Source organism: Bison bison, unplaced genomic scaffold (assembly GCF_000754665.1).
Source record: "Bison bison bison isolate TAMUID 2011002044 unplaced genomic scaffold, Bison_UMD1.0 scf7180017864299, whole genome shotgun sequence".
NCBI lineage: Eukaryota > Metazoa > Chordata > Mammalia > Artiodactyla > Bovidae > Bison > Bison bison.
Window position 1 is genome coordinate 107,074 of NW_011494871.1, and position 11,200 is coordinate 118,273.

Sequence of the window (11,200 nt, forward strand, 5' to 3'; positions counted from 1 at the left end):
GAGAATCCTGCACTAAAATTAGCCTCATGTTTCCCCAATCTCAAATCCTCTCGAAATTGTTCCTTTCCCACTCCGGAAAACTGCCCTCCTTCCTCAGGCAGCACCACCACCGCTTTCCCCAAACTACGAAGTTTGGAGTTCTCCTCATAGCCCAAATCCCGCCTGAAAGATGAATCCGGGTCCTGACGTTGGAAGACCGCCCACAGTCCTGTCGCCATCCGCGGCGCTATACGGCTCCGCCGTGCGCGCCGCGGCCAGTGCAGGGCGGCGCCGGAACCCCAGAACCCGGAGCGGGGGGCGCGCCCGAAACCCGGAAGTGCCCGGACACGGGAGTCCCGAGTCCTGAAGTCCCGGGAGTCGGAAGGCGAGAACTCAAGGCCGCCAGCGCCTGAGTGGGCCGGAGCCTCAGGCAGGTGCGTGGGCGCCGCTGCGGCCGACCTGTCGGGCGGGGAAGTCAGCTGAAGGTCCCGGGGGTGAGGCCGAGAAGGGGACGGCGCCGGATCGTCCGGGAAGGGCTGGCCCCCCCCCCCCGGGCGGCCGCTGCCGCCGCCAGCTGGGAGACGCCCCCGCTGCCGGGTGCCTCGGGGTGTCCCCAGCTCGCAAAAGCGAGCAGATGGAGATAGAACTTAGTTTTTTCTTGGGTGGTTTTTTTTTTTTTTTTTGGATAGTTTTTTCTTGTTTCCAATGTGCTAAATAGGCTTTCTTCTGAAAGTTAGGTTCCAGAGAAAGAAACTTGCCTAATACTGCATTTTGGTGACTAATCAGGGACTGTAGCCCGACGTGGCGAGTGACAGGGAGCCCGGGAAGGAAACACGGAAGGTACCTCCGAGTCCAAAGTGGAAAGCCCGGAAATGAGTAGCTGATGCCTCGGCAAAGCGCACGGACGTGGGTGCAGTCTCAGCTCCTTAGAACATGCTGCTGCCCTGTGTGGAGCCGTGAAGTGTATTCTGGGGCGGACGCAGTGCCGCAGCGTGTGGGCTTTGCCATTGCAGGGGTTTTAACAGTCCCATTAGAGATGTGCGGAATTAATGACATTTAAGCCCAGAAATGCAGGTTTTGTCAGAAGGGTTTTGGGTTGTTGTTGTTGTTTTTTTTAAATACTCCTAGGCTTAAATTCCGGGAGAAGGCAATGGCACCCCACTCCAGTACTCTTGCCTGGAAAACTCCGTGGATGGAGGAGCCTGGTACGCTGCAGTCCATAAGTTCCGGCTTCCCTGGTGGCTCAGACAGTAAAGAATCCGCCTGCAATGCAGGAGACCCAGGTTCAATCCTTGGGTCAGGAAGATTCCCCTGGAGGAGGGCGTGGCAACCCACTCCAGTATTCTTGCCTGAAGAATCCGCATGGACAGAGGAGCCTGGCAGGCTACAGTCCATGAGGCCACAAAAAGTATGACAGGACTGAGCGACTAAGCACAGCACACAGCAGGCTTTAATCATGCTTGGAAGAGTTTATAGTTAGCAAGCGTTTGTTGAATGCCTGCTGCTGTTGCTGCTGCTGCTAAGTCGCTTCAGTTGTGTCCGACTCTGTGTGACCCCACAGACGGCAGCCCACCAGGCTCCCCCGTCCCTGGGATTCTCCAGGCAAGAACACTGGAGTGGGTTGCCATTTCCTTCTCCAATGCATGAAAGTGAAAAGTGTAAATGAAGTCGTTTAGTCGTGTCCGACTCTTCGCGACCCCATGGACTGCAGCCTACCAGGCTCTTCCATCCATGGGATTTTCCAGACAAGAGTACTGGAGTGGGTTGCCATTGCCTTCTCCTGTTGAATGCCTACTGTGTGCCAAAAGATGTCTAGATTCCAAGGATATAAAGATGACCAAGGACCAACTGTTCACATAGGCTTGCCATCCTGGAGACACTGATAATCTTAAGAGTGCAGGCCATCCCATGATTACAGAGAGATGTGTGATTAAAGCCACTGCTGTGGGCTCTTGAAGTGAAGGGAAAGCGTTAGTCCCTCAGTCCTGTCCAACTCTTTGCGATACCGTGGTCTGTAGCCTGCCATGCTCCTCTGCCCATGAAATTCTCCAGGCAAGAATACTGGAGACTGTTGCTGTTCCCTTCTTCAGAGGATCTTCCCTACCCAGGGTTTGAACCCAGGTCTCCTGCACTGCAGGCAGATTGTTTACTATCAGAGCCATCAGGGAAGGAAATGCCAGCTGTAAAGATGCCAGATTGGGTGGCAGTGAGCCTCTTGCTCCCAGATGCATCCATGGTTTCTGGATAGAGACAGGATTTGTGAGGGGAATGCTAGAGTTTCTTCGGACCTGAAGCTGAACTGGGCCTGATGGGTGGAAGACACCCAGAGCTCACACACGACAGAGCAGTCTCCATTGAAGATGTGAGATTGACTTCATGTAGAGAACGTATGAGAAGAAGATATTGACAGATGGTGTGTGTCTGTCAGGAAGCTGCTCACAGAAGAGGCAGGTGTTTGAGGGAGACTCCAGACAGAACCTGCAGGAAGACAGGAGTCAAGGCCAGACTTGAAGTTTCACAAAACTTAGTGTTAGTCTCTCTCCTGCCCATGCAGCCTCTGCTGGACCAGAGGAGGCTCACAGCCACCCAGTCTGGCATCTTTTCAGCTGGCATTTCCTCCCCTGGCGGCTCTGACGGTAAACAATCTGCCTGCAATGCAGGAGACCCGGGTTCAAACCCTGGGTAGGGAAGATCCCCTGAAGAAGGAAACGGCAACAGTCTCCAGTATTCTTGCCTGGAGAATTCCATGGACAGAGATTTATTAATATGTTTAAAATCTTTATATTCTGGTTTCACAATGTGAATATACTTAATGCTACTGAGCTGTATGCTTAAAAATAATTATTGTTGTTCAGTCATTCAGTCAGACATGACTCTTTGCAGCCCCATTAACTGCTTCCCTGTCCTTTCCATCTCCCAGAGTTTGCTCAAACTCACATTCATTGAGTCGGTGATGACATCCAACGATCTCATCCTCTTTCCCTTCTCCTCCTGTCTTCAATCTTCCTCAGCATTAAGGGTCTTTTCCAATAAGTCTGCTCTTTGCATCAGTTGGCCAAAGTATTGGAGCATCAGCTTCAGCACCAATCCTTCCAGTGAATATTCAAGGTTGATTTCCTTTAAAAATGATTAAAATAGTAAATTTTATGTTACGTATACTTTGTTGTTGTTTAGTTGCTAGTTATGTCCAACTCTTTTGCAACCCCATGGGCTGTAGCCAGCCAGGCTCCTCTGTCCGTGGAATTTTCCAGGCAAGAATACTGGAATAGATTGCCATTTCCTTCTCCAGAGGATCTTCCTGACCCAGGAATCAAACCCACGTCTCCTGCATTGCAGGTGGATTCTTTACTGCTGAGCCACCAGGAAAGCCCATGTATACTTTACCACACAGGAAAAAAAATGTATATACTAACACTTTCTTCAAAATATATAATGAACAATTTTAGATAACCAAATACCTGATGACAGGGTAGGAGTTAAATAACAGAAAACTTATGCCCCACTACAAATTCTTTAAAAGAACATTTAGTGCCATAGGAAAATTCTCATGAAAAGTTAGAGAAACTGTCCATAAACTTAAATAAACAATATGAATAAATAACATTTTATAAGAATACTGTACAAAATAGTAATGATATGGGTAAAATAATACCAAAAAGAAATATTGCCGTATTAACAGTTGGGGTTGTTTCTGGATGGAGGGATCACAGGTGCTTTTTCTTTAATACATGTGTGCTACATACACGTGTGCAGAGTTGGTATAGTGGTGAGTGGTGGTATAGTGGTGAGTGTAGCTGCCTTCCAAGCAGGTTCGATTCCCGGCCAACACAGCATTCTGAGTGTTGGAGACTGAGAGCAAAGTGGATGAACCTGAATAGCATAGTCCCATATCTTTCACAGTGTCTATCAGCATTCTTGTCTATGCGCAGTGCTAATTATCAATCTATCTGCATGTGAAAGACAGTCAACACCTGTGAAGTTAAGGAGTTAGTAAACATTAATGCCGCAGAAAGGCAGAGTTAAATCCAGGCACTTCCGTTTAACTGGATCTTAGACCATATAAGAAACAAGAAATGTGAAGCCTTAGTTTGTTGATTGTTGGGCAGACACCACTAGGTCCTGGGTGGGATACAACAGTGTGAGTGGCGGCAGTGGGTGGGTCCCGGGGAGAGGAACAGCTGTGTGAAGGCCCTGAGGGTTTGCCAACCTGAAGAAAAGCCACCTGGGCCAGGATGAGGCTGCGGGGAGGCCATGTCTTGAACCCTGACAGGGAAATTGAATTTGATTTGAAGCATAATTTTCAAAATAAGAAAATGGTTATTCATGCTTCAGTGTGGTGAAGGAATGAGAGGCGCAGGGGAGCGGAGGTAGGGAAACAGGTTCCACTGCCGGGGGTGGGGGGAGGTAGGTGGCTGGTAGGGGAGTAGGGAGGGCTGTAGGGGTGGGAGGGAGCCTGGCTCCAGAGCTGAGGAGAACAGTTGCCTATGGCAGGTGCCCGTGGCAGGTGGGGCCTTGACCTAGAACCACAGCCCAGTGGGGGCTGGCCAGGAGGAGACTGGACATGTCAGGGGCCCACGCTGAGACACAATAGACCTTCTGTGCTAAACTGGGGGTCGTTGGCACACAGGTGCATTGTGGGTCTCCCGTGGGCACTACGACCCAGCAGAGGGCCTAGGGTGGGACTCCAGCCAGGGGTACCCAGTGATCAAGGGCAGGTGCAGCAAAGGAGGCCATCCTGAGAGGTCACCTGCTCACTGACCGTTTTCAACCCAGTGGGACCCGCAGCCTTCTGGAAAGTACCAGCTCACTGTGGACAAGCTGTCAGAGAAGACTCCAGGTTCAAAGCTTGACAAATAGCTACTGTCTATTAAACCCAGTATCTCACCACTCATTAGTTAAATACACATAAAAGTTCTTTCAGTTAAAAATATGCTTATTTTTCTTAGAAGTAATTCTTTTTTTCTATGTTATGTCTAAAAATAACAGTATTTTTAATATTAATGGTTCAAATTTTTTCCCCCAGAGTGGTTTTACAGAAACTTGTGTAACTAATGAGCCTCTTTGAGTTTAGAGAAGAATTATATGTAAAAATTCATGGCTTCACTGTCACATAATCTTAATTTTTAATTTAGAAATAAATGCTTCTATGGTCTTAAAATGGGCTTCCCTCATAGCTCAGTTGGTAAAGAATCCGCCTGCAATGCAGGAGACCCCGGTTCAATTCCTGGGTCGGGAATACCCGCTGGAGAAGGGATAGGCTACCCACTCCAGTATTCTTGGGCTTCCCTTGTGGCTCAGCTGGTAAAGAATCCGCCTGCAATGCGGGAGACCTGGGTTTGATCCCTGGGTTGGGAAGATCCCCTGGAGAAGGGAAAGGCTACCCATTCCAGTATTCTGGCCTGGAGAATTTCATGGACTATAGAATCCATGGGGTCTCAAAGAGTTGGACACAACTGGGTGACTTTCACTTTCATAGTCTTAAAACACACCCATTTATAACCGATATCTGCTACATTTTCATGAAGATGAGTATCATGAGTCTATGCACAAGGATTTGGGGGTGTTACAGTATTAGCCACAAAAATTAGAAACCAACATGCAGTTTACAAATTTGGATAATGTTGAGATTTTGTGATTATAACATGATTGCAATATCTTTAAAAAAAAAATAACATCCAACTGCCCCACAGTTTTCCTGTAGAACAATTCTAAATTCAGTGTCAATTATATTCACTGGAAAGAGAATCCTTAAGAACTCAGACTTGAAACTTTTTTTCCTACAGGATGACTGTGGGAATCTTCGCAAACTGTACCTTCTGTTTGAAAGCCAAGCACTTAACTCGTCAACAGAAGAGAAAACTACAAACTGATATTAAGGAAAATGGTGGAAATTTTTCCTTTTTATTAAATGCTCAGGTATTTTCAAATTTTATGACAACTGTATGATAAACATTGTGCATTACCTGAGGGCAAGTCATGGTTAGAAGGGCAAGCAGAGGAAATCGGCAGCAGGAGAAAGCCAGAAAAGGCAGGAGAAAGTGTGCAGTTGTTTCCAGTTTTCACTGTTGTGGACAGTGGTGTGCTGGATGTTTTCTTGTCCCATCCTCATACATTTCTTTAGTTACTTCCTTAAGAGTAGAATGAGCGGTTCAAAGGCATTCATTATTTCTTTTAATTTGTTGATTTATAATTTTATCCATTTATTTTTGAATAAATATGAATATCTATACGTTGTAGAATATCTAAAAAGTAAAACAGTAATAAGTTAACTTATTTCCCACCGTGGTTCCCGATTCTGGAGCTGCTCTCTGCATAGATAGCACACACGAGGACATATGAGTGCACACAAGCACACAGCTCTGTTTCAGCCCAAACGCAGAAAACACATTCTGCACTTACTTTTCCACTTCACAATTTGAGAGATCATTCCTCACTGTCACGTATCGAACTACTTCCTTTGTTATAGTACCTGGTGTGCACATTTCAGATGTTTATATATATTGAAAAATAATGTCCAAAAAGATTGCAAAGTTTCTAAAATTAGAGACCCTGTTGGCATTCTCTACCCAGAAAATGGACTGAGAATAGGCAGGAATTATTCATCTATCCACAGAGATGGTGAGGTAGGTTAAGTTGTGTGATTCTGCCTAACTGGTGGCAAATTGGGATATTTCATTTCTGACATTCACAGGCAAAGTATTAAATGCCAGAGAAGCACCCAGTACCTCCTGGCTGGAATAGAACGTACCTCATAGAACAAGCAGGCTCCCTGTGGGCTGTGGTCCAGGATGGTCCAGGATGGGAGTCGCCCCCCCCCCCCCAGTGACCCAGAGGGAAGCGCAGCCTAGGGGGCAGGCCCTGCATTTCAGGCCTGGGGTCTAATAACTGGACTTCAAGTTTTACTTTTTATGATGAGGTGGTTAGTTGGTTAATCAATTATGGTACACCCATATCCATACTCTGTTGATTTTTAAAAACTTTTATGTAACTAGAGATTGTCATTCATAAAAGTTTTAGAAATCTGAGAAATATTAGTACCAATGGGGTGAAAAACAGGTACAAATAATTTATTTTTGTCTTTACTAATGCATAATTACTTGTTTTTTCTCAGTGCACACATGTAATCTTAGACAATGCTGATGTTCTGAGCCAGTATCAGCTGAAGTCTATTCAGAAGAACCATATTCTTATTGCAAACCCAGATTTTGTATGGGAATCTATCAAAGAAAGAAGACTGCTGGATACAAAGATTTATGGTCCCAGTGAGTCATTGGACATCACATCAGCTTCCAGTGAAGAATGGAGCAGCCCTAGTAAGTATTTCATGTCAAGTGCCTAATGTTTTGGGCTTCCTTGGGGCTTCCCAGCTGTTGATAGTGGTAAAGAACCCACCTGGCAATGCAGGAGATGTGGGTTTGATCCCTGGGTCAGGAAGAGCCCCTGGAGAAGGAAATGGCAACCCACTCCAGTATTCTTGCCTGGAAAATCCTATGGACCGAGAAGCCTGGTAGGCTATAGTCCATGGGGTCACAAAGAGTCATACACAACTTAGCGACTGAGCACACACACTTAATGTATTAGAGTTTCTACAGTAAACATTTTGGTATATCAAAGATATTATTGACAAAAGATTGTCCAAATACTATGAAACTAAGCAGGCTTCTTATCATCCCAGAAAAGGGTCAGCAAACTAGTGAAGGGCAAAATACTGCTTTAGCAATAGAAATAGATTTCTCAATATTCTGTCTGGTACACTCAGATTCAAAATGACTACAAAAACACTGATAATCTCAGAAAGCTTGATGTGTAATTTTTTTGAATCTATTCAAAATTTCATTGTCATACAAAGGCTACATTAGGTTAAATACAAAAAATACTATGAGGCAATTTTACATTTATTAAACTATTGTTCAAAGCATAAATTTACACATTATATATACACTGAACATATCTGCTGAAGTCAGGACTGGTCTTCCATTGACATTTGATACATCTTAGTGAAAGATGTTGACTTTGCAAAACTTTTTAATGTGAATCCTTAATATGAAAACTTGTACTACTTGTATGTAAATTGTTTAATGGGGAATCCAGTGAGTAGGCTTCCATCACCACCACATCCTCCATTTTGTTGCATATTTAATTTTAAATGCATATAAGGTAGGGCAAAGCGTCAAGTTTAAATCTGAACACATTACCTAAATCTCCCAATTACCCACAGTGAATTATAGATGAAAGCTGGTTTAATCTGGTCCCAAACACCTAATACTAATGGTTTTTGTTTGCAAGAGAATTAACAGAATAAAACTGTTCACATGGTTCCACACTGGAATGTAGACTAACTTCACCTGCTACTTCAGATCTTTCTAAAGAAAGTGCTGACGCCTGTTGAAGCATCAGTGGAGAAGCTGTCTTGGAGGCTTGGCTGAGTGGGTGAAGGCACAGAGAAGAGCTTTCATCATTGCGTCCGAAGTGATTGCAGCATCCTCCCCTCTTGCCAGTCACTGAATGACATCCTGTGATAAACGGCTGGCTCTGAAAAAGCGTTCAAAGCAGATGGTTTGTGGAAAGAATCTGCTTCCATGCTATCAGAGAAAAGCCAGCCTCCAATATTCAATAAGAGAGTTTTCCACAGTTTGATCAAGCTCATCACAGGATGGACCCCACAGCCTGCTTGTAAACTTCATCCTTGTATTTCTTGTAAATCTTCGGGATGGTATTTAAGTCCTTAGACAGTTTACTTGCAAAAGAACCATAAACCCCATCATTCGGATAATACACAAAGTCTGGCTCATCACTTCTGGTATTTTCTATTCCAGAGAAAAATGTTATCACTTTCAATAGCTTTCTTTTCAATGATGTTAATAGCAAATGTAAAGGCGGAAGACACCTAGTATCTTCTAGGTCCTGAAGTTGTCTTAATGCTAGATCCTTCTGGAAATTGGAACATCCAGCACCGGGCTGGCAACATATGAACCTCTTTCAGCTGAAGTTTAGTTCCTGTGACCGTCCCCCTCCCCCATCCACAACGTCTAGCGTGTTCATTGTGAGGCTGAGTTCTGCAGCCACGTCCCACACTGGGCATCTGATAGAGCGTGGGTGTTTACTTGAGAGTCTTTGCAGGCCCTTGAAACATGAAATTTGACCCCAGTAATTTAGACACCAAGTTCCTTAGCACATTGAAAAAAAAAAACACCTATTGTTCTTCAGGGTAGTGCTGCCCTCGGTGTTAACCTTCTGCTGCAGTAGGTAGTGAGACCTCAGAGAAGGGGAGATGGGGCAGGGCTGGTCCACGCCCACAGCAGCACATGTCGGGCCTGCAGACTGGAGCTGTGTGGACGGTGCTAGCGCCCCCAGACCCAGGACTGGAAAACCAAGTGAGCCTCACAAAGTACAGTCTAGATTACAAGTCTTTTATGTCTCCTGCATTGGCAGGCAGGTTCTTCACCACTAACGCCACCTGGGAAGCCCATAGCTAATTTAAAGTGAAAGTGAAAGTCACTCAGTCGTATCTGACTCTTTGCAACCCCATGGACTATACAGTCCGTGGAATTCTCCAGGCCAGAATACTGGAGTGGGTAGCTGTTCCCTTCTCCAGGGGATCTTCCCAAGCTAGGGATCAAACCCAAGTCTCCGACATTGCAGTCAGATTCTTTACCATCTGAGCCATAAGGGAAGCCCATAGCTAATTTAAGGACACCTAAGAAAACATAACAGCATAGCAAGATTTATTGTTAACTAATTTTAATATATATTTGGGTAGTAAACATGCTTTGTTTGTTTTAATTCTAGAAATGGAAATGAATGATTCTTCATTCCTGGACAGTTCCACAGAGAAGGAGAACACTGTTGAACTCACTAAGTAATCTACTTTTTTTTTTTTAAGTTTTTTTTTTTTTTTATTTTATCAACTTCATACTAAGTCACATTGTTCAAAAATAAAAAGGGACATTACCTAATAAACACAACAAAGTACTGCTAAAAACAAAGTCACAGTATATCCAGAGAAATAAAAAAAAATAAAATAAATAGAAACACAAACTCTCAGACAGTAAAATAGTAAAAGAATATCATATTGAGACATTTCTGACATTATTATATTGTATACCTGAAGATTAATATGAAGTATGTCATTTATACCTCAATTTTTGTGTATTAATTTTGTATAATGCAACTTTACTGACTTTGCTGACTAGTTCTAACAATTCTTGGTGCACTCTATGATTTTCTATTTACAAGATCATGACAGTAACATTCAGAGACAATTTTATTTATTTATTTATTTATTTTGCTTGTAGTTTTCCTGAGTTTGTTTATGCTTTTGGATATTTCTTAGTGAATTCAAATAATTTTATTTAAATTTTTCCCCCATTTTTTTTTTAAATTTTATTTTATTTTTAAACTTTACAATATTGTATTGGTTTTGCCAAATATCAAAATGAATCCGCCACAGGTATACATGTGTTCCCCATCCTGAACCCTCCTCCCTCCTCCCTCCCCATACCATCTTTCTGGGTCGTCCCAGTGCACCAGCCCCAAGCATCCAGTATCGTGCATCAAACCTGGACTGGCGACTCGCTTCATACATGATAGTGTACATGTTTCAATGCCATTCTCCCAAATCTTCCCACCCTCTCCCTCTCCCACAGAGTCCATAAGGCTGTTCTATACATCAGTGTCTCTTTTGCTGTCTCGTATACAGGGTTATTGTTACCATCTTTCTAAATTCCACATATATGCGTTAGTATACTGTATTGGTGTTTTTCTTTCTGGCTTACTTCACTCTGTATAATAGGCTCCAGTTTCATCCATCTCATTAGAACTGATTCAAATGAATTCTTTTTAATAGCTGAGTAATACTCCATTGTGTAAATGTACCACAGCTTTCTTATCCATTCATCTGCTGATGGACATCTAGGTTGCTTCCATGTCCTGGCTGTTATAAACAGTGCTGTGATGAACATTGGGGTACACGTGTCTCTTTCCCTTCTGGTTTCCTCAGTGTGTATGCCCAGCAGTGGGATTGCTGGATCATAAGGCAGTTCTATTTCCAGTTTTTTAAGGAATCTCCACACTGTTCTCCATAGTGGCTGTACTAGTTTGCATTCCCACCAACAATGTAAGAGGGTTCCCTTTTCTCCACATCCTCTCCAGCATTTATTGCTTGTAGACTTTTGGATCGCAGCCATTCTGACTGGGTGAAATGGTACCTCATAGTGGTTTT

At 44.0% G+C, this 11,200-nt stretch overlaps 1 protein-coding gene and 1 pseudogene across 1 annotated transcript in view; one reads left to right on the top strand and one right to left on the bottom strand.

Moving 5' to 3' along the window:
* Window positions 1-221: 221 nt before the first annotated feature.
* PARP4 (poly (ADP-ribose) polymerase family, member 4) overlaps window positions 222-11,200 on the top strand; it is a 77,108-nt gene continuing 66,129 nt past the window's right edge. The window contains exons 1-4 of the mRNA XM_010851238.1: window positions 222-413; window positions 5,763-5,895; window positions 7,091-7,292; window positions 9,769-9,838. Coding sequence (XP_010849540.1) covers window positions 5,764-5,895; window positions 7,091-7,292; window positions 9,769-9,838 — 404 coding nt within the window. The 5' untranslated portion in view covers window positions 222-413; window position 5,763. The remainder of the gene's footprint in view (window positions 414-5,762; window positions 5,896-7,090; window positions 7,293-9,768; window positions 9,839-11,200) is intronic.
* Window positions 7,500-9,286, bottom strand: LOC104996845 (annotated as a pseudogene).